The sequence below is a fragment of the Balaenoptera ricei genome, chromosome 15 (assembly GCF_028023285.1).
Source record: "Balaenoptera ricei isolate mBalRic1 chromosome 15, mBalRic1.hap2, whole genome shotgun sequence".
Taxonomy (NCBI): domain Eukaryota; kingdom Metazoa; phylum Chordata; class Mammalia; order Artiodactyla; family Balaenopteridae; genus Balaenoptera; species Balaenoptera ricei.
Window position 1 is genome coordinate 84,306,533 of NC_082653.1, and position 24,429 is coordinate 84,330,961.

At 42.7% G+C, this 24,429-nt stretch overlaps 1 protein-coding gene across 3 annotated transcripts in view; it reads right to left on the minus strand.

Moving 5' to 3' along the window:
* Window positions 1-24,429, minus strand: part of LMTK2 (lemur tyrosine kinase 2) — an 86,375-nt gene that overhangs the window by 50,908 nt on the left and 11,038 nt on the right. For 2 of the 3 annotated variants that reach the window (XM_059896627.1, XM_059896625.1), the window contains exons 2-4: window positions 8,143-8,267; window positions 5,009-5,153; window positions 1,155-1,228 (exon numbers count right to left, since the gene is read on the minus strand). In XM_059896627.1, the coding sequence (XP_059752610.1) occupies window positions 1,155-1,228; window positions 5,009-5,153; window positions 8,143-8,267 (344 nt within the window). The remainder of the gene's footprint in view (window positions 1-1,154; window positions 1,229-5,008; window positions 5,154-8,142; window positions 8,268-24,429) is intronic. The other variant, XM_059896626.1, reaches the window with a different exon arrangement.

Below are 24,429 nucleotides of genomic sequence, written 5' to 3' on the forward strand. Positions count from 1 at the left end.
GTGTGCTCCTGTTAGAACCTCGACCTCTCCATGCTATCATCCAGGTCCAAGCCTGCCTGCAACTCTCCCTAGACAATTGCGGCAGCCTTCTTACCAATTTCCCTGCTTCCCCGTGGCCCTCTACAACATGGCGATCCTCTCAACCTGTAAGCCACGTGATATCACTCATCCCCAGATCCTGGAGTACCTTCCTAGCCCCCTCTGAGGAAAAGTCAAAGTCTCTAAATGCAGGAAATACCTCACGTCCCCTGGCTCCCCTACCCCTCTCTGAGCCTGTCTCCTACCACTGACTGTTTACTGTCTGATCACCCCCCAGCCCCAACTAGAAATTTCAGCTTTGACAGGGCAAGGGTTCCATCTCGTTTGCTGCTACATTCCCAGGACTCCACAGGCCAGGACTTTACCATCTTCCTCCACATCGTACTCCCAGCACCAAGAACAACGTCTGATACGTAATAGGTTTTGCTAAATGGCTTAGAAGATCTGGTAACTAATAAAGTTTGGATGACATGAAAGATACAGGACAAACAACTCTTATCGGAAAGACAAGAAGCATGAGATGGTTGACTACAGAGCAAATACATCTTCTGGTCGTGACCGCCCTGCTTATGATGCAATGATCACTCAGTTACACCCTTTTACAAAGAATGATTGCTCCATCATAGAAATAGTTGTTATAAAAAGATTATTCCTTCTGTGGTAAAAAGATCGACAAAGCACCTTATTATAGGTCACTTGACAGGCTACGAGAAACACAAGAGTTCTTCACAATGGTTTTCATTATAACCATACTATCCGTCTATTATAAAGTGGTTTAAGTGTCATAAGGGAAGGGGGAGAAGAAAGAAGAAACAAATAATTTGAGGAGGACAAAAAGCTTCTAAAATTCCCATCTCTTTTCCCTTCTTACCGTTGTCTGCCAACAACTAGAAAAGTCTCTGATATAGAAATAAAAGACCTTCTTGGAAAAACTCACACACCCAGGAATGCTGACACTCACACTTCCACATGGTTTCAGGGGCCAATGGAGAAATTCAATAGGTACCATAGTGTGTAGACAGTATGTGGACTGTCACGTAACACAAGTCTTAATTAGCTTTAAATTCTAAACAGTATAAGTAGGAGGGGAAAAAATGAAAGTGAACAAACTTTACCTTTCCAAACCAGCCATTTCCAATTTCCTGTATATAGTTTAGACTGTGGCGGGCAACTTGAGACTTCAAACCTTCTGTAGGAAAAAGAACATTGAAAACTAAAGATAAGTATTTAACTGAAATAAATATTAAATATATAACCTATAAAGTACAAACACCAACATAAATTTAATGTTTGTGATAATAAAGGTAGAAATAAATACATAAAACATCTCTCTCAAACTAATAATGCCAAAACGGTCTCAAATTTTAAAACTGACAGTATTTGTGAATGAGTATCCTGCCCTGACTTTAAGCTCCTGCACTGAATCCTCTGACCAACTACCCTACTATAACCACCAGTCACCACCACCTCACTGGCCTTTACTCAGTCCTTACTCTTATGGCAGAGTAGGGACCTCCAGGGTTGTCCCTCCCTAGAAACACTGAAAATCTTGTCAAAAAACTGTCAGCATCAACCTTATCAGAACTCTGGAGGGTGGTAAAGGTTCATAGCAACCAAAGAGAACCAGGAGGAAGGCCACTGAAACAGGGAGACTTGCTTTGTGGCCTTTAATTTACCCATGTCCTACCTCCCTTGCAGCACATCTTAAAGATGACCCATGTGCCAGAGTGGGTGCTGGTTCCAGAGGGAGCACAGTGACCTTCTTCCCCAGGAACTGTGCTTCTTTTTGACCTGACTGGGGTTTCCTGGAAGGCCTGTTGCAGTGGTGCCCCTTGTTCCACCTAACTTGGGCTCTATCAGGATGGAGAGGCTTCACGTGCCTCAAAAACAACGAAAGCCAAGTGGACAAGGTGCTGCTGCCTGGGGCAAAAAAAAAAACAAACAACCGAGGCAATAATAGACAGGCTGGAGCTTTAGCAGAAAAGCCCAGTGAAATTTGGGGGGTTTGGGGGGATATGGGCTTTTTTAAAAAAAGCAATTATTACACAAACAGGGGAACTCAGAGAGCCACGTGCATGCCCAGGGAAGCACACACACTCAGAAGAGACCCGAGAAGAACAGAGGCTTCACCTCTGGCTAGTCTCATGCTCAGCAAAGCAGGAAGTGAAGGCTAAGGCAGAGCTGTCAGCGGCCAGGCTGAGGACTTGCCCCAACACAGAGCCAGTCTGCCAGGACCTAGACAGCATCTGTCGTTTGTTTCCTTTCTATTTTCTTCTTTTTTTGCATATTATTCAAAATGTCCAGTTTTCAACAAAAAATTACAAACCAAATAAAAAACAACAAAGAATGCTACATGCACTGGTACAAAAGATATTTAAAAGGAAGTGTCCCTGAGAAAACAGACATTGGCCTTACTGGACAAGACCTTAAATCAACTGTCTTAAAAACGCTGAAAAGGCTAGAGGAAACCACAGACAAAGAACCAAAGGAAACTGAGAGAATGATATCCCAATAAATAGAGAAGACCAATAAAGTGATAGAAATTATTAAAAGAAGCCAAATAGAATTTTGGAGCTGAAAGTGCAATAACCAAAAAAAAAAAAAAAAATCACAAGAGGGTTTCAACAACATATTTGAGCAGACAGAATAATCAGTAAACCTGAAGGGAGGTCAAATGAAATTATCCAATCTGAGGAGCAGGAAAAAAAAAGAATGAAAACATTAATGAATGAAGTCTAAGGGACTTGTGGGATACCATCAAGTGGACCAACATAAATATAATGACAGCCCCAGAGGATGAGGGAGAAAACGAAGCAGAAAGAATACTTGAAGATATAATGGTAAAAAATGTCTCAAATCTATGAGAAACATGAATCTATACATCTAAGAAGTTCAACAAAGTCCAAGTAAGATAAACTCAGAGATCCACACCAAGACACATTATAATCGAACTATCAAAAACCAAAGATAGAGAATTTTGAAAGCAGCAAGAGAGAACAAGTCATCACGTTCAAGGGATCTTCAATAAGATCTTCAATAACAATTCCATGTCTCATCAGAAACCATGGAGGCCAGAAGGCAGTGGGATGGCACATATAAAGTACTAAAGAACAGTACCATCAACCAAGAATTCTATACCTAGCAAAACCGTCCTCCAAAAATGAAGGAGAAATTAAGACATTCCCAGATAAACAAGTTTAAGAAGTTTGCTGCCAGTACACCTGCCCTATAAGAAATGCTAAAGGGAGTCCTTCAGGCTAAAATAAAAGGACACTAAAGAGTAACTAGAAGTCATATGAGGAAATAAAGATTTCTGGTAACTACATAGGTAAAATAAAAGCCAGTATTATTGTATTTTTGTGTGTAGCTCCTCTTTTTACTTCTTATATGACTTAAAAGACAAACGCATTAAAAAATTATATAGTTGATCCTTGAACAACACAGGTTTGAATTGCATGGGTCCACTTAAATGTAGATTTTTTTCAATAAATACTATAGTACTACACAATCCACAGTTGGATGCAGAACCATGGATACAGAAGGCCGACTATAAAGTTATACACAGATTTTCAACTGTGTGCAGGGCTGGGGGGGTGGTTGTGTGGGGTGTGGGTCAGAACTCTTAACCCCCTCATTGTTCAAGAGTCAACAATAAATCTATGTTAATGGGCACACAATGTATAAAGCTGTAATGTGTGGCAACATAAAGGGAAGGAACAGGTTTTATATGCTGGTGAATATAAATTCAGTTGTTATAAATTCAAATTCAGTTGTTATAAATTTAAGGTAATTGTAATTCCATTATAATCACTTTTTAAAAATATAAAAAATATACACAAAAGGGAATGAGACGGGAATCAAATGATAGGCATGCATGGGCACACACGCGCCCATACACACATACACACACACACACAAATTCCAGTGGCCTGTCTTGCAGAAATGGAAAAACTGATCCTAAAATCCATATAGAATTGCAAGGGACTCAGAATAGCCAAAACAATCTAGAAAAAAAAAAAAGTTGGAAGACACATACTTCCCAATTTCAAATCTTACTACAATGCTACAATAATCAAAACAGTGTGGTACTGACATAAGGATAGACATATAGATCAATGGAATACAACTAAAAGTCCAGAAATTAACCTAAACGAATATGGTCAACTGATTTTCAACAAGGGTGCCAAGACAATTCAAGGGGGGAAGAACCGTCTCCTCAAAACTTGTTGCTGGGACAACTAGCTATCCACTTGTAGAATTAACCTGGATCATTACCTCACACCATATACAAATATTTTGTATGAAACACACCAGCTGTGTCATGTTTTAGCTAGCTTTTTTTTTTAATATAGCCTACAGCAATATTAATCAACTGTTCAGTTTATACTGCCCTAACCATACACCGCTGTGTGTGCAGTACCAAGGCAGGCTTGGTACCTACAAAGACTTAAAGAACCTTCTCAGCAGTATTAGAAATCCCTAATTATTGAACCACTAGTGATATTCTATTTTATAATAAGAAATTAATTAACAACTAATGAAACCTCTATCCTCTATCTTAGCATGGAAAGTAATATCCAAATATACCTCTCCTCCGCAAACGCAGGACATCCCAGTAGAAAACAGCAGTGTCCTACTCAGCCAGACAGGCAGTGTTGAGAACTGGCAGAGAAGCCTGTCTACCAACACAGAGGCCAGCAGCCTCTGTCAGAGTATTCCATTTTGAAGAATCGAGGAGACCAATTTACTCTTATGCCAGAGTCAAGGTCCAAAAGGAAAGGACTCAGCTTTTGCGGGAATGCAATGGGCCTGACCACTAGAATTCAGCTTCACCAGACAGCAGAAGGAAGAAAGATTAGCAAGCAGATGAGACAGGCAGTCCAATTTTTTTATGATTAGTAGTAAGGCTCCCTTTCTCACTTCTCAGAAATTATTCATGGAAACATGACATCAGGATGGAAGGTCTTACCTATAGAAGGCTGGAATTGTGATGGAGCTGGTAGTGAAATATTTGGTACTGAAAGTGTGAAAACTTCTGCTGGGGATTGAACAGAGGGAGTATCTTCTGCTGGTGGTGTGAAATCGATCTCATCATCAAAATTATCTTCAAATTCCTAAAATAAAGGATGAGCAATGTTATATCTAATATAAATCAGCTTGAGAGTAAATACCAAAAACATCTGCTAACATTTAAGATATGAACATTTATTCACTCATTTGGAACACACTGCCATAATTTTTTTTTCCAATTTGTACTGACTTCAAGTAAAAAGCATATGTAATTGTGTTCTCCAACTCAAAATAGCAGAATAAATAAGATCTGAAAATAAATTATACATATTTTATGTAATTTTTTAAACTGATAACTTGGAAGTTAAATGCAAAGTTTTCTAAAATGACCCTGGAACTTAAAATGGAAATACTCTTCCAGTTTCAACATTTTATTTTTAAGTTACTATAGTTTAAGGTATTCTTTTTATTACTATTATTCACTTTCACAAATCTGTCTGCATATTGAATCAAAACATTTATTTTTCAATCGTATATGTACTTCTAGTTGCTGTGTGATTTCAGTCAAAATAAAGATAGTTAAAAGACTCAGAAAAGATATTTTTAAGCGAGTCCTATTTCTCTGGAAAGAGTAATAATGGATAAATTATTAAACTGGGTAAAAAAATCATCAGGATCTGAACCAGGAAGGTCAGTATTAAACTCTGTATCACATAAGTGCAATGAACATTCTAAGAACATCCAGCTTTCTAAAGATGGCAACTTTAATATTGAGGCTGCACCAATAAAGCTGTGGAAACCTTTTAAGTGACTGTCCAGCAGAAAGCTATCCTGACTCTTCCTATCATCATTCCAGTGAGCTGGGCCTACCGTGGTGTCCATGTTAATTTAACATAGATACAGATGATTATCAAGGTCTTTCATTCAGATAATTAATGAGCATTACCCCACCAGGCGCCATGACAGAAGCTGAAAGAGACTGTTTTCCACTCGTCTACACAGCTCCCTTTTCTACGACCTCCCTCTACCCGACCCGCCCCCATGCAAGGGAGAAGCTGAAAGTTGCAAGGGTGGATTTCTCTGATATAACATTTATGCTCTCACATGCATGTGAGAGGGCATATTCTTATATATGTCATACACGTTGTCAAATGCATTAGGACACTATCACTATTTGTATCGGGGGAGGGGAGAGCAGGACACTTCAATCTGTGAGGTCACCTCTATACAGAACAGCTTTGTCCAATTTCCCCTTCGGACATTCCTAAAAAAAGACTTCATCCATCACTCCTAACCTTGGCAGCGGCAGGATATACCATTAGGCAGCAGATGATTCTAAAGATTCACAGAAGTAATACAGTATAACAACAATAAAAACAACAACAACAACAGTATAACAACAATAATAACAACAATGGGGTCGTGAGAGAAGACCGGGTCACTTGTAAAAGACTGCAGCTTCTTGGCCTGTAAATGACTTCCCAGGGACCATTCAGTTCTGAAACGCCACACTTCTAAGTCTAAAGGAAACCCACGAATGATAGATGGTGACACTCTTCTTCGGTTACAGTCTGGAAGCTGGAGAGGATCCTCTGTACGGTGTGGTCCCTGAGCCGCCTGCATCAGAATCACCTGGGGAAGCCCAATAAAAACACACCCTCCCTGAATCTGTGTCGTCATAAATGCCCTGGGTCCACACTAAGCATCAGGGGGGGTTAGAACAATTCAAGGCAAGAATGAGGTACCGTGATGTGAGAGAGAAACTGGCTTTCATTTTCAGAAACACTGATCAGGCTTTATCTTTGTCCCCAAAGGGCCAAGTGTCTGTGCAAAGTCCCTTAGCAAGACTGACAGTCAAGGGACACGGATTCTCTGCCCACCTTTGTGCCCCCGTGCGGCGCAGTCGCTGGGTTCCCACAGAAGTGTCTGCACTGATCCGAGGGCCTAGGCGCTCATGTCCTCCATGTCTGGGGCGAAATCTTCTAAAGAAAATGATCTGTGCTCATGAGCCTTTTCCCCCAGATCCCCACCCCAGTCCTCCACCCTCCATCCTCTGTGTGTATAACACTGGCGCCCAGCCAAAGGGACAGCACATCTTCTCTCCTCAGAGCTGCCACCAGACCCAAGGTAAAGGGAACACACGACAGAAACAGGTGTGAGGCTCGAGAAATAAGGTCCACACGTCCACGAAAAAGGTTTTCCCCTGATCTGAACCATGGTCCTCAGGACTCCTGGGACAGCCCTAGTCCAGTTGGTAAAGCTCTATATTAAAGACCATTTCCTCTGCATGTGCACATTCCTTTTTTTCCTTCTTTTATGTACTCCTTTTTAATAAGTCTTCACTGAGCCCTAACACATGCCAGCACTAAGTTCTAGAGGGGATATCCCAGCTGGTTTCTGGCAGACTCCACCCATCCTCAGCAGCTACGACAACAGTCCTTCTATATTATCACCTCCCCCACCTCCACCCCCGACCCTGGGCAAGCTTTACAACTGGCACCCTTCTTTTCTCCTCCTTAGGGAACTCAGGGCTCAAGGTAAACTGAAAGATGCTCTTCCTCACACACAAAACACACTGGCCTCAATGATCTCAACAACCACAAATTCACCAGCACATAGTTTGGAAAAAAATCAAAACCAGCCTGCTTCTCCTTATAGGCCTTATAGCAAGTGAATTCAATCCTCATTCCTTATTCCTCACTTGACAAAACTTAAATTAAAACAGGCAAGTGGCTACTGTCAATGATGCTCTGAGGCGGGGCCAGCACCTGCAGCCAGTGAGCGAAATCCAGACCTACTTTATTCTGTACACGAGATTTCACTGGCACACAGCGGTGACCACCTGTTCCCATGCTGTCTGTGGCTCGTGTGGCCACAATGGCCGAGTTGAGAGTTGAGTAGCCATGACAGAGACTGTATGGCCCACAGTATTTACTATTTACAATAGCTCTTTATTTAACTTTAATATTTACTATCTGGCCCCTACAGAAAAAAGTCTGCCAACCCCTGCACCCAAGGAACAGTGATATACAGCCGTTCTACTGGTAAATGTATCAGAGGATGACTTTAAATGTTCCTACCATCTGTGCTCACCTTAAAGTCTATTTCTGGGTCCTTACAGCAGGATACACAGTTTGCAATTAACACTATTAATATCATTAAACTGCACACAGACAGGATCACAAAATATGAGGAAATTTCTGCAGCAGGTGCCTCCCCTGGAAAGAGAAATAAACAATATTAACATGCGCATTCCAAAATCAACTTTAATAAGTGAATCAATATATTTTCTGCCAGATACAAATGGGACCAAGAGTTAATAAAATAATGCTCAAATGCTCAAGATAAAGCTGATGACCAACCGAGGATAAGAAGTTAGAGGTTTTTTTTTTAAAAAACTTCTGATTTGGGGACTTCCCTGGCGGTCCAGTGGTTAAGACTTCACCTTCCAATGCAGGGGGTGTGGGTTCAATCCCTAGTCAGGGAGCTAAGATCCCGCATGCCTCGAGACCAGAAGCAATATTGTAACAAATTCAATAAAGACTTTAAAATTGGTACAAATCAAAAAAAAAATCTTAAAAACTTCTGATTTTGAAATAATTTCAGATTTACAGAAGAGTTGCAGCGACAATGCAGACAGTCCTCATATACCCTTCACCTCGCTTCCACTAACATTAGCATCTTACATAGTGTATTTATCAAAGCTAAAACAGTAACACTGGTACAATACTATCAATACTAATTGAACTTCTGACTTTATTTGGATTTTACCAGTTTTTCCATCAACACCCTTTTTCCTTTCCAGGATTCAATCCAGGCCACCAATGTTGCATTTACTCATCATGTCCCCTTAGTCTCCTCTGATCTCTGATGTCTCTCTGTCCGTGTTTCGTAACTCCAACACTCTTGAAGAGTACTGGTCAGTTATTTTGTAGAATGTCCCTCAAATGGGGTTGCCTGATGTTTTCTCATGACTGGACTGAGGTTACAGATATCTGGGAAGAATCTAGAACACCACATGGTGAAAGGTCCTTCTCATGACATCGTATCTGGGGCATGTGATGTTGGCACAATCATTACCAGTGACGTGAAACTGGATCCCTTGGCCCAGAGGGTTTCTGCCAGGTTTGACCACAGTGAAGTTACCCTTTTCCCTTCGCATACGCCTCTCTTCAGAAGCGGGTCACAAAGTCCAGGGAACACGCACGGGTAAGGGAATTAAGCTGTACTTCCCGGAGGGAGGAGTGTCCCAGGATGTGTAGACACAGGTCAAAAGGACTACAGTAACTGATACCTGGGGGTACACTCTGAGGCTCTTCACACACCCCGGGTCTCCGGGAAGCTTTACACCATAGTTTTCACCGGAGTTGTGCGTCTTCCCTGCAGCAATGAACACTGTGATGTTTTAGTGGTGATTTTTCTATTTCCCTTATTCCTTCCACATTTATTACTTGGTACTCTTCTGTAAGGAGGATTTGTCCCTCCTCCACACTTATTCAGTCATTTACAAAGTTATGAACTCATAAGATATTTATTTTATTCTTTGGGTTATAATCCATTATTCTCATTTCTTTGTGGCTCAAATTGTTCCAGCTTTGGCCCCTGGGAGCTGTTTCAAGTTGACTCCTGGGTCCTTCAGACATGCCCCATCCTTTACTTTTTTCCTCCTATACTTCGTCACTCTCTGATGCTATATGATAAGCTCCAGGCTCCTCTTATATTTTCCCTCCTCCGGCTTTAGAATCAGCCACTTCTCCAAGGAGCTCCTGTCACAATAAAGAAACTGAAAACTACAGCCTGTGACCAGTTTTTGCTCGCGGGGGCGGGGGCAGCTAAGGATGATTTTTACATCTTTAAAGGGCTGTTTCGGGGAAAAAAAAAAAAAAAGAATTTGTAATAGATACTGCATGTGAGCCATTGACAGAAAAAGTCTGCAACCCCTGTCTAGAGCAGAAAGATTCTCTCCGCTTACTTTCAGCAAAGACTTAGTTATCTGGAAAGCATCTTACTCAACTAGGGCTAGTTTGAACCCTTTTTTGTTAGAGCAAATTGTTAAGTCTTACCTACCAGTGTTTTACTAAGAAATACACTTTTCTTTTTTTCTCTCCTGCTTTGAGATATAACTAACACATAACATGGTGTAAGTTTAAGGTGTACGACATGGTAATTTCATATACATATATATTGTGAAATGATTATCACAGGCAAGTCAGAAATAAACTTTTCCTTAAAATCCCCACCAACGGCTAATTATGTGTTCAGAGGCACAAAGCAGGAGGCCTGGAGACAAGTTAAGGAACGATGCCACCATTTTTCTTAAATGAGATCACAGTACCTGAAGAAAGCGAAAACTAACCAAACTCTTATGTGAGTAAAACACATTCCTGAACATAAAAGGCTCTTCTCTAGTGAAGAGCAGAGAAGCCTAAAGGAGTCGGCACATCAGGTGCGAAGCAGGAGTGGATTCCTTCCCGGTAACAAAAGTCTACTGGAGAATGAGCACTGCTGGAACCTGCTTTGTCACAAGGGGGCTCGGACTCTGCTGCAGCCTTCCTCCTTAAAAAGAATGTCATTAACCAAAGGTTGTCAAGCACCTGCAAGCTCTAAACCCACAAAATCGAACACAGAGGGAAATCCACACATGAACACAGAAGAAGGCAGAATTCCCTAACAAGGGACACTGGTGTCCATCTGGAAAACTAAGCGAAGCAAGGAGCCTGAGCCACTGAGAGCCGACCTTCTAGAACCAATACCCAGCTCGGCCTGTGCTGCCCACTGGTATTTTCTTATAACTCTGTTTCACTCCCCTTGACTCATAATAAGGATTAAATACGACTCCTGAGGCTTATGTGGCAAAGCATTTTCATATACACTGTATTTTACTGATTTTTTAAATAAATTTATTTACTTATTTATTTATTTTTGGCCGCATCGGGTCTTCGTTGCCGCACACGGGCTTTCTCTAGTTGTGGCGAGTGGGGGCTACTCTTCGTTGCAGCAGCTTCTCTTTGTTGCAGAGTCTGGGCTCAAGGCACGTGGGCTCAGTAGCTAGGTTCCTGGCTCTAGAGCACAGGTTCAGTAGTTGTGGCGCACGGGCTTAGTGGCTCCGCGGCATGTGGGATCTTCCCGGACCAGGGCTCGAACCCGTGTCCCCTGCATTGGCAGGTGGATTCTTAACCACTGCACCACCAGGGAAGTCCTATTTTACTGGCTTTTAAGATGAGGTTTGCCCACTGCATTTTAAGATCTCTAAATTTCAGGGCTATCTTACACTCGAAAGAAGCTGTTTTCAATGGCAGCATTTCTTCTTTCTTAATGGCACAAAAATAAGGGTGTGTCATTATCGGTCATATCTGAGATTTGATATAGTATTATTTCATTTGATCATCACAACGCCAGCTCCATGTCACAGACGAGGACACCGATGTGCCTAAGGACACGAGGTGGGAAGGCAGCTGGGCCAGACTCTGGGTTCAGGGGTGCTGGGTACAAGTCCCTTGATACCACACTGATTTGCCTCATTGTTTTTAACATTTAAAAACAGCCTAAGTGCTTCGAACAGAAGCCTCTCACTGTAATTAAGACAGTTCATACTTCTCCAAACTCCAGAGAATGAATAGTAAACAACTTTTTTCTCTCTTTTCATCCATAATTTAGCATCACACCCTATCATAAAATTTGATCAAAACTGCCTGAGGGCCAGCTCAATATCTGATCCATAAAACTGTCTTCTGTGAGTCATCAGGCAGGCATGAAAAGTCATACCCGTGTTAAAAATATCTAGTTATGCGGAGTTTTGCCCGACCTTGATAACGTATTTATTTCTGTTAAGACACTGCAGGGGCCTCTGCTCTCCTGGACTCAGATTTCCTCAAAGCATACAAGTCCACTCCACCTCAATGTCTACCAGGCCCACTGAAAGGATTCTGAATCACTACCTGAGAAATTTACTAGATAGCCTCTAGTAGAAATTTTTACAGTTTTACCACTTCTAGACACTATTTTATTTACTGTATTTTTCTTTTGATCAGCCCAAAGTCCTATGCTTTAAAAAAAAAAACACAACTGTATACCAACAGAGGAAAACTTCCATACAATAAAGAAAAACTTGTATAAAATGAAGAAATCAAACCAGCCTCCTACAGGCTGCAAGGTGAGATGGGTTTGCATAAACCTCAGAGAGGAAGTAAATTCTAGACTGGAGGAACTACAACTAAAATCCCCGTGGCCCCAGTGGTCAAACTACAACCCAGGCCCCTGGAAGGTTCCTGGTTGCGACAACTGGAAACTATGAAGAAAGACAGTTTTCTTTTGACATTCTCAAGTCTGCAGCATTCAGAGACGTGTTAAGTCAAACCAATCATTGCCTACAGAAAAACATCAATAATGACAGGAGTGTCTCCGCACACTGAGGCCGCCTCGCAGATTACAAACTGAGAACAAGGAGTTTGGGGTACTTCATACACCTCCCCAGGACACCGATGCAAAAACACACGGCATCTCCAAGGTACAGTCTATGAGTTTTCATTTTAGTTTCCAAACCATTTTAATAGATACCTAGCACTTAATTTAATAAGCAGAAAACCTGAGAAACTCTGAGAGGTAGGTGCATATTATCTGTTTTATCAACAGGTAATCTGGGGAACACAATTTCTCAGTAATGACGCAGAGTGAGGAGTGCTATCTGATTATTAATTCAACCATTATAAATCCCTGCCTAGAACCATGATTAGAACTTGAACACATGCGTAATTAACTGAAAAGTCACCTGTGAATCCTTTTTCAGATTAAAAATTTTAAAGGTTCACAGATAAAAAGAAATAATGATCAATGTCTAGATCCATGAGGGATTGCAAAATGCTGATACTCTAATTTTGTCATTCCCTCTTTGGTTACCAGCTGATATACTGATGTTTACAAAGAAAATCTCCCCATATTTACTATTTGGTTAGCCAGTGGTTCAAGTCGTAAAGGGTGAGACTGAAACTTCAAACCCTTTAATCACATGGTTGGTTCCTCTGGCCACCGGCCCCCATCCTGAAGCTACTTAGGGGCCAAGAGTCACTTCAATAGCATAAATTCGGGTGTGGTTGGAAGGCACTTGTTATTAATAACAAGAGGTGCTCCTGTCACCCCATCACTCAGGAAATTCCAAGGGTTTCAGGAGCTCTGTGCCAGAAAAGGGGACAAAGACCAAACAGATATTTCCTATTATGTCCAAGGTATACAGACCCTAGAACAGGGCTCAGGAAACAATGGCCTGTGGGGAAAGACTGCCCACTGTTGGTTTTGGTATGGCGTGCTGGCTAAGAATAGTGCTTACATTCTTAAATAGCTGTTTAAAAAAAAACCCAAAAGAAAAATATTTCATGACAGGACATTTGTATCAATAGCTAATAATGCAAAAAGACAGACAACCTGACAACACACCACCACCCACTACACAGTACTACCCAAAACAAACAATCCAATAGTAACAAAATATCAAACCTGTATCTGACCAAGCCTCTAGATCTAAATACCAATTAACAGGAAATAAAGAAAATAGTGGAACATATTAAATTTCACAAGAACATAATCAGCAAAATTTAGGATACAAAAAACACTCAAGGAGAAAACCCTGATGAATTACAAGGAGAGAGAAAGAGAGATGGAGAAGGAATTAAAAGAGATTTTAAAAGACAAACCAACCTGCAATGTACAGGTGTTAATTTGAATCATGATTCAAAAACCTTAAAAAAATTATGACATTGAGACAATTGGAAATCTGAACACTGACAATTGACCATATTAGGGAAGCATGATCTAGTTCTCCTAGGAGAGAGTGATAATGGCTCTCTTTTTAAAGTTGTCTTTATCTCTCAGAGATAGTGACCTATTTAACAATGTCTGGAATTTGGTTCAGAATAGTATGAAAGTAGAGAAAGTGATGGGGGTATTACGAAAAAAGATGGTCCCAAGCCTAGTCAATGTGGGTGAAAGGTACGTTCGTGGGAATTCATTATAGGCTCTGTCTAGTCTGGTGTATGTTTGAAGTTTTCCATTTATTAAATAATTTCTTCACGTCCATTAAATAAAAAGTTAAAATAGGAAAAAAAAGTAGATATAACAATTTACAATCTGTGTGTCATAGTTTGCTAGAAATGGTGTAACAAAGTACGAACTGGTACGGACAATTCCAGAGGCTACAAGTCCAAGATGAAGCAGGGCTGGTTCCTCTGAGGGCTGTGAGAGACGGATCTGTCCCAGGTCTGTCTTCTCCCTGGGAATCTTCACATCACCTTCCCTCTGTGCCTATCTCTGTGCCCAAATTTACCCTTTTTATAAGGACACAGTCATGTTGAATCACAGCCCTCCTAATGACCTCATTTTAACTTTATAACCTCTGTAAAGACCCTGTCTCCAAATAAGATCACACTCTGAGTTATCAGAGGTTAGGACTTCAATATATGAATCTGGGAGGGGGATACGATTTAACCCATCTCCAGGATGTATGTTTAAATGAAAACAAGAAAAAAAAAAAAAAACAGAAACAAACAGAACAGGTCGGAACAGTGTGTACACAACGTCACCAGTGGGCGACAGTGGGCACCTACAGGGAGGGAGACCAGGAGGAGGGGACACAGGAGGAGGTGCTCCACCCTTTCACGTCTTGACTTCTGTACCAGGGGCTTCCCACGGTTGTCGGCCAAAAGTCCAAACCCCTTAACAAGCCTTACAGCGTCCCTGGTCCTCCAGCCCCCGTTCACCTCTTCGCCCTGCACCCTCATCACTAGCCCCAGCTCTCCACCTGGAGCGACGACGGACCTCTCCCAGTCCTTCCAGATGGATTCTCTGTGACCTCAGTCTTCAAGTTCACCTTCTCCCCCACCAGAAATCCATCATTAATCTACTGGTTAACAGGATAAACTCATGCTTTCAGGGTCAAACAAATAAGACCAACAAGTAGCATTCCTTCAGTAATTTTATGCTCTTACTCAGCAAAGATTCTCCCCCATCACTAATCACCCTACGTCCACGGCACTGGGGTGTCCCTCCCTTGCCCCAGTCATGGCTTATCACTCGTTCCCCAGGTTGCACACAACTCCCACAAACACTCTTTACTTGCCCATTTTGCAATTCATGTTTAGCAGTGTAACTCTTAAGTTGTTTTCTTTAAAAAATAAGTTTTCTTAAGGAGTGGGTTTCCCCCGACTTACATTCTCCTGTGATAGAGGGTATTTATTTCCACACGCCGTGCCCTTTGCACATCTCATCTCACTGGAAGCCGTCAGAGTGGTTTCACCCCATGCCGGCAGAGAGGGTCCAAGGACACCCTCTCCTCCACGGGCCCCCGATGGTGCTGGACAAGGAGCCTCCACTGTCGGTACCCCCACTAACAGGGAATCTTAACAGATGCCTTCTAAGACACGAGTCTAAACCTGCGTATTAGTCTGCTCGGGCCACCATAACCGGACACCAGACACTGTACAGCTTCAACAACAGAAATCTGTCTCACAATCTGGAGGCTGGAAGTCCGAGACCCAGGGGTCGGCACGGCTGGTTCCTTCTGAGGCCTCCCTCCTTGGCTTGCAGATGACCATCTTCTCGCTGTGTCCTCACGTGGTCTCTCCTCTGAGCGAGCATCCCTGATGTCTCTTTGTGTTCAAATTTCCTCTTCTTGTAAGGACAACAGTCATATTGGATTAGCAACTAAAGAGCTAATGGCCTTATTTTAACATATTCACTTCTTCAAAGGCCTGATCTCCAAATATAGTCAGTCACCTTCTGAAGTTGGAGGGGGACTGAGTTCAGCCCTGAACACTGTAAATTTATTAATTTAGGAACACCATCCCCACTGGTAGGGGATCCATTCTTGCCAGCACCAGAGACAAGTACACGCAGCCTTCCTCCCTGGCTTCCCAGGACGCAGTGGTTTGAAAATGGGAACGGACTCTACAGCAGTTAAAGCGAGCGTCAGATACGTACCTAACCCTTCTGTTCTCCACCCTCACACTCAGGAAATGCACAGGAGAGATTTATGTGTCTACTTGACAATTAAAGCTGGTGCCCACTGGGCTGACTAGACAAAGGAAACTTGGCAGAACTCAGAGAAGCTAAGGACCAGCAATCTTCCAAACTGGACCTGACATCAAGCCCAGGCTTTTTTTTTTTTTAAGGGTAGGACCAACAAGTCCACCTTCCTTTTCCAACATCCTGACAAGCAGCCCTACATCTGGGAGACCAGTCAAATGAATCATACTACTCAAGGAAAAAAATTCAGACAATCATTGCAAATCACACATTTTTACTTAACACCTCAAAATTACAAACCCATCTATCATAAAGGTTTCCTGTGCACAGAATCTTCAGTCACTAAGTGTTTTCCTTGCCTCTTAATTTAACAATACACCTATTTATAATAACATTAAACACTCTGGAATCTCCCTGATGAATTCTAATATTAGGAAGGGAAAATGAAGCACAGCACTAAATATACCCAACCGCAGGAAACAGTAAATAGTGCGCTGATGATCTAGCTGATGAATCAGAGATTCCACAAAGACCCCTAAGCCAGGACATCAACAGCCTAGAAAAACAAACCATGCTGTGTGCTAACCAGTGAAGTGCTCTTCTTGTTCAAAAACGATTTCCAAGGTCAGCCAACCCCACTGTTCTCTCACACCTGCAGAAAGGTAATATACTTTGAGTGCTGACTGAATACCGGTGAATGAGATCATTTCACATGAAGTCGCTGTTTCTCTCAGCTGTGTCCATTAAAATCTGTTATCAGAGGCTCATTTTATTCCAATTTTAAAATCACTAACTAGGATGGAGAACACCACAAAAGAGCTCATCTCAGGTGGCACAGTTTGGCCAAAGGAATGTCAGGTTTAGATGACCTCTGCCAGACTACCCTGGGCCCATACCCCAGGAAAATGACGGCAGGGATAATATTTTATGAATTAGAATCTTAATCAGGTTGATGGCATAGTTAAGGTGTGGAGTCATCCACAGTGTCAGATGTTTGTAACGGCTCTGAATCAGGACCTCCCTGTGGTCCAGGAAGCCAGCTAATGAACAGGCAGCATCTGGTCCCAGAAGTAGAAACCCTGGGCCAGTTTCCCAGGGCTTCTTTCCCCACAACTGGCCACTTCAGTGCACCATTAATGTCTGGGGAAAAGGACATTCTGTCTTTCCATACAACTTCCCATTGAAATCTGTAGCATCGTGCAGGCAAGTCAATGGCAGTATTGTATTCACAACACTTAGCCGGTACACTTTCTGCAAAATACGGCCCAAAAGGAAAGGAGAGATGACCTAGATGTGTGCTCCTTACTTCCCAGGCAGGGCAGACCCCAAACATCCTAGAAAAACATGTCTACCTGTTTCGTTTCTTTTCTTTTTTTTAAATAATTAATTAATTAATTAATTTTTATTTTTGGGTGTGTTGGGTCTTCGTTTCTGTGTGAGGGCTTTCTCTAGTTGCGGCAAGCGAGGGCCACTCTTCATCGCGGTGCGCGGGCCTCTCATTATTGCGGCCTCTCTTGTTGCGGAGCACAGGCTCCAGACGCGCAGGCTCAGTAGTTGTGGCACACGGGCTTAGTTGCTCCACGGCATGTGGGATCTTCCCAGACCAGGGCTCGAACCCGTGTCCCCTGCATTGGCAGGCAGATTCTCAACCACTGCACCACCAGGGAAGCCCTACCTGTTTCTTAATATTTCCTACAACACCTTGATAGAGTCTATGGTCTCAGAACCTTTCCAGCTTCCTAAGGTCTAATTGAAAGTCTTGCCGATATAATTGACACATATTCTCTGGCCATGTCTTTAAAAGTTCTCCCTTTAGAGGAAGCAGATGGTGGTACAGATGCAGTTGGACTGGCCATAGGGATGGTTGGACTGGGGGAGGGGTACAGAGAATTCATTACACTCTTCTGCCTACTTTGTGTAAATTCTCCATAATAAAGTACTACCTTCATAACTAAGCCAGAAACTGCTTACAATACTGAACTGGACAAGGGTCTATGGAACATCAAGGCAAGATTACCTAGGGCTTCCTATCTGATAATGTTCCTCTGATGCTGTCTTTATATTATACAGAAAAATAAACCCAATATAACTAGGTGCTTCCAGACACTCAGGTGTCCAGCCCAAGTCAAGAGACCTATAGATAATTAGAAGAGTTCTGGGGACAAGGTGTCTCTTATGGAAACAGCTGCTCCATCACCAGACTGTGAAGTCTACCCACCAGTAAGCCCCACCCAACACATCGATTCATTCAGCAAGTGTTTACCAAGCATCTTCTACAGAACAGGCACTGCCACAGGTTTGGGGAGTACAGAAGTGGAGAGAACAAAGCCCCTGCATTCACAGCTTACGTTCTCGTGCAGGAGACGGACCACAGGCAAATTAATAAATATATGGTACCTCGGATGGTGATAAGCAATGTGGAAAAATAAAGCAGGGAGGGGATGTGGGAGATTGTTACTTTATATGAAATGATCAGGGAACACATTCTGATATTAGAATAATTCACATGAGAAATGATGGTGGTTTGGCCCCAGGTGGTTATAAAAATAGCTAATACATAAATGGTGCTTACTATGTGCCAGGCACTGTTCTAAACTCATCCAACCCCATAACGACCCTTTGAGGTGGGTACTATTATTAGCCCCGCTTTAAAGTGAAGAAGCTGAAGCCGGGAGAGGCAAAGGTGCTTCTCCCAGGTCACACGGCTCCCACGTGGTGATGCTCGGGGCACACTCCTAGTCCAGGGCACTGAGGCAGGAGTGCCCGGGGCCTGGCGGCAGATGCGACAAGGAGTGTGAAGGGAAAGGGTCGCAGGGGACACCTCCCATCAGTGTCCCTCATTCTTAAACACGGGCAGGCTTTCAAGGATCGCCTGACATTTGAGAAAACCCTCTTTAAAAAAGGTGAAAGAGGGCTTCCCTAGTGGCGCAGTGGTTGAGAATCTGCCTGCCAATGCAGGGGACACAGGTTCGAGCCCTGGTCTGGGAAGATCCCACATGCTGCGGAGCAGCTGGGCCCGTGAGCCACAACTACTGAGCCTGCGCGTCTGGAGCCTGTGCTCCGCAACAAGATAGGCCGCGATAGTGAGAGGCCCGCGCACCGCGATGAAGAGTGGACCCCACTTGCCACAACCAGAGAAAGCCCTCGCACAGAAACGAAGACCCAACACAGCCATAAATAAATAAATAAAATTTAAAAAAAAAAAAAAAAAAGGTGAAAGAAAGTGACCAACCCAAAGAGAGAAAAAGGGATCTGAAGGAGGCAGACTGTACAGTGGTTAAAAAAAAAAAACCTAAAAATTACTACAAAACTATAATTAATATCCCCAGAAATAAGAGGAGATACTACACTCATGAGAAGATGCTATTTAGAAAGGGGGTGGAGGAGGAAGGAAAAACTCCTGGAAATAAAGTGTAGTAGAAAAAACAAAGGCCGTCACATAGTAGAACAAAGAGATAAAACATGAACAAAAGGAGAGTCGAAGCTCACTCCAAAAAAGCCCAACATTCAACTAACAGACGTTCCAGGAGGAAAAGAACAAAGAAAAGGAAGAGGAAATAATTCCCTAAAAAAATATGTGTATGAAATTCTTCTGGAACTAAAGGATGCCACTTTCCAGATTCAAAAGGCCCACTGTGTACCCACCTTGATGAGTGGGATGAACGGTAAAGACTCACACCAAGGCATCGCTTTGCAACCTTCCGGAATTTACAGAGAAAGTCTCAAAAGCTTCTATCCAAGGCAGGGAACAGAGGCCACGTGGGAAAGGAAATGAGGTGGCCTCAGACCTGGCAGCAGAGCGCTGGGGGCAGTGGGAGAGCCACCCAAGCCCCGCACAGGGCGCAGCCAACCCACCGAGAGGACGTTTCAACTCCTGCCAAGGAGCGTGGGACAAATTAATGATACACTCAGGAAGAGCTAAGGAAATGATAACATCCAGCAAAAACAAAAGATGCGGAAGAAATTTAATCATCAGAAACACTATAGGCTCAGCTGCGAATAGTATCTGTAGTCATAAAAATATGAACGCTGAATGCTGATTTAACCAAAAATTGTAAATAACGATGCTGAGGAGGGGGAGAGTGTGTACGTGTGTAAGTATACAAATCCTCTTCTTCCATAGCAGAAATTCAGTACCTACTGAAACCAACAAATAGTGGTTCCAGCCTGTTCTTTAGCAACATGTCTAAAAGAGCTGGCGGGCAATGCCCAGGGGAGCAGAGAGTAGGGATGAAGAAGAACAGGATGGGACAGGGGTTCCCTAAGCTATTTTTATTATAAGCCCTGGAACACTTTCACTTTAAAAAATATCTACATGCACTAATTGATGCAAATAGAGAGGAGATGGGGAGGGGAATAGAAACGAGAGGGCCAAGGGGGTGGGAACAACATTTAAGGGATGGGGATGGGACAAAGAAACAGGGTCAAACAGGAAACAGGACGTTGTAGAGGCAGATGGAGACAAGGGTGTACGGAAGGCAGAGGAGGAAAGCCTCTTAAAAAGTGTCTTGGAAAGAAATATGGTGATTGGACTTCCCTGGTGGCGCAGTGGTTAAGAATCCGCCTGCCAATGCAGGGCACACGGGTTTGAGCCCTGGCCCGGGAAGATCCCACATGCTGCGGAGCAACTGAGCCCGTGTGCCACAACTACTGAAGCCCGTGAGCCTAGAGCCCATGCTCCGCAACAAGAGAAGCCTGCGCACCGCAACGAAGACCCAACGCAGCCAAAAATAAATAAATTTAAAAAATAAAATAAATCAGTGATTTCTTAAAAAAAAAAAGAAGAAGAAATATGGTGATTAGTAGCAAAAGAACCATAAGAATGGTTCACTTTTTTTTTTTTTTTAACTACTTCTGAGAACTTACACTAATAAAGTTATTCAAAAGTAGAATAAAGCTATGCGGGAAAATATATACATTAAGTTGTCATCTTTTATATGTGAACTGAGAGAGAGGGTCCAGGAGAAAACATGGAAGCTACTGCTGCTGCTAACTGAGCCCTGGAGGGAAGCAAGAGATGAGGAAGGATGGGATCAAGGGCATCAATCAAGGAGGTGGTCTTAAAGAGCTGAGAGAAAGAGGAGGAAAATGACGTGTCTACGACGCCACATACATTTCTTGACATCTGCCTGTGACTCTTCAAAGTGCACACAAACTATCTGCTCTCGAGCACTCTTCTTGGGATCCACAGCCTCCAGCAGACTCTAGACATGGTCCACGCCTCCACAAAAGCATTTATTTAATCACAGTGTTTAAGTATTTTTCATGTTCACAAGCGAATGTTTACAAGTTTACGATTACATTTCTTTCAAGTCAGAAATATTTTTAAATCACCTTTAATTAAACAGTGCAAATCACTTCATAGGTGGAAGTTGTTGTTCTTACAAATTAAAAAAATTAAATATGAATGTGGTTTTGTGAGCCTAATTATGGACGTTAGCACGTTTCCTAATTCAATACGGAATTATCTTTAGTACTTCAAGAATCAAGTATATCATAAATATTTTTAAATTTCACTCAGGACTTTCAGATAATAAATACAAATAAATATCCAAGGAAAAATAACTGGAATCAGTCTATGCGTGTGCACCACACTAATAAAAGTTTTCCTGCAAGCACGAGGCAGTGAACGGGAGAGCAGGGTGCACTGGATGTCAGGTCCCCTCAACCCAGAATGAAGTCGGCCTCCGACAGGCTGTACGGGATCGAACTTACTGCTTCACGGCTCTGGGCCTCAGCTCCCTCACCTGCAAACTGGCATTTCAGCTCTAAAGTTCTATACAAAAGGATTATAATTCCAAAATTGCATGAGTTCGCCAAGTGCCTCTACAGTGAAAATTAGTAATCAGATCTTTTATTGAAATTATTTTTTTTAAAGCCAACAAAGTTAAATTACAGACTTCTGGATTGCACTGCGGCATCAGGCCTCTGGTGGAGTGTTCCCAGGGGACTATTTTGGTACGTTTGTTATTTTTCAGTGCCTCACCTGCAATCAGTGTCCGGGTGTTGCGTTTTAGTAACAGTCTCAAGTCAGAGTCAAGTGGGGCTCTGCGCCTGGAACCTGCAGCCTGCATCCTTGGAAAGCAACACTTGCTGCTGACACAGAACCATTCTAGGGAGGTACACTGCCAGGCAGCACCAGGAAGAGGAATTTTTTTTCCTTCTGAAAGGAGCGCAGGTTGAATTTATTGAGGGTTCTGAGGAAGAATCTGCAGCGTGAAAAACACACTACACTTAAATTCAGAGGCTAATCTGAGAGGTAACCAGTAGATCACAACCTTCGGTTTTGCAATAAGCTGAAACTACAGAATTTTACAATTACTGGTTGGTTAGGGTAGATATTTTAAATGTGCAAAATGACTGCAAACTCATCCTCTTCTGTCTTCTAAGTCCAAAACGTCTTACAGATTTACTTGCCATAATTAAAGGCTGCAGTTATATCACGTCAAACTCAAGCCTCCTGTTCAGTGTAGCAAAAAGGGGTAAAAGACACTTTCAGGATGGACTTTGAACATGGACCTCAAGGAGAAAAAAAAAAACAACACGAGTTTTTAAAAATTAAATTCTGGACTTCCCTGGTGGTCCAGTGGTTAAAAATCTGCCTTCCAATGCAGGCGACGCGGACTCGATCCCTGGTCGGGGAACTAAGATCCCACATGCCGTGGGGCAACTAAGCCTGTGCACCACAACTAGAGAGCCCGCGTGCCGCAACTACTGGGCCCACGCGCTCTGGAGCTTACACACCACAACTAGAGAGAAGCCTGTGCGCTGCAACTAGAGAAGCCGGTGCACTTCAACGAAAGATCCCGCGTGCTGCAACTAAAACCTGACACAGCCAAATAAATTTTTAAAAATTAAAAAAAAAAAAATTAAATTCTAGTGGTTTCACTTTGGGATAAGAGGAACTTCTCTCTCAAAAATCACTATCCTATGGGCTTCCCTGGTGGCGTAGTGGTTGAGAATCTGCCTGCCAATGCAGGGGACATGGCTTCGAGCCCTGGTCTGGGAAGATCCCACATGCTGCAGGGTAACTGGGCCCGTGAGCCACAACTACTGAGCCTGCGTGTCTGGAGTCTGTGCTCCGCAACAAGAGAGGCCGCGACAGTGAGAGGCCCGCGCACTGCGATGAAGAGTGGCCCCGCTTGCCACAACTAGAGAAAGCCCTTGCACAGAAACTAAGACCCAACACAGCCAAAAATAAAAATAAATAAATTTATTTAAAAAAAAAAAAATCACTATCCTAGATTCCTAGAATGAAATTCTTTTCTCCTATGCAAGTCATATGCGTTGCCAAAAAAAAAAAAAAAAAAAAAAGAGTCCAGAATTATCTGTACTAGTGTGTGGGCCTATGATGTTCTTTTTATTTATTTATTTATTTATTTAGGGCTGCGTTGGGTCTTCAGTGCTGCAGGCGGGCTTTCTCCAGTTGCAGCGACTAGGGGCTACTCTTCGTTGCAGTGCACGGACTTATTGCGGTGGCTTCTCTTGTTGCAGAGCACGGGCTCTAGATGCGAGGGCTTCAGTAGTTGTGGCATGCGGGCTCAGTAGTTGTGGCTCGCGGGCTCTAGAGCGCAGGTTCAGTAGCTGTGGCGCACGGGCTTAGTTGCTCCGCAGCACGTGGGATCTTCCTGGACCAGGGCTCATACCCGTGTCCCCTGCATTGGCAGGCGGATCCTTAACCACTGCGCCACCAGGGAAGTCCCGGGCCTATGACGTTCTTAATCAAACCCAACTGATTATACAATCATCATACTGTAGCAGTTTCAGAGAGAGATAGTTTGCTTTCTTTAGCTCGTCATAAAAATATTTTGTACATATCAATACACCCACAGCAAATACATCAAAATACGCCAAATAGCTTTAAAAAAAGTACCTATTGAAAAATACAAAATGGGCTACAAACCCGAGGCTATTCCAAAATAAACCAGTTTAGAAAAACAAACTTTTTTAGAGCAAAATGTTAACAACATGGTATTATACTGGAAAAAAATAACCCTGCAAGTTCTTGTACAGGTCAAGAATAAGGGACTCTCACAAAGCATGCACATCTGTCACCTGGAGAACTAAGAATGTCATGAGTTATACCTGCTCAAGCTTAGTTTCCTTGCTGGTCTGAGCTGCAGCGGGCAGAACCCTGGCAGGCCAGGGCAGGAACGTCTACACCATGAGGTGCACAGCTCACAGTACTGGCATCTGACTGTCAGGCTACCAGCTCACAGTTCTTTTATACTGATTATTTATACAGAGATTTATAAAATGTAAAGAGGTTATTATTTATACTGACTCCCAGAGAAGGGGCTAAAGTTACAAAAAAAAAAAAAAAATGAAAGAAAGAAAAGGTCTTTGGAGCGGTAAGTGCTGTAAGTG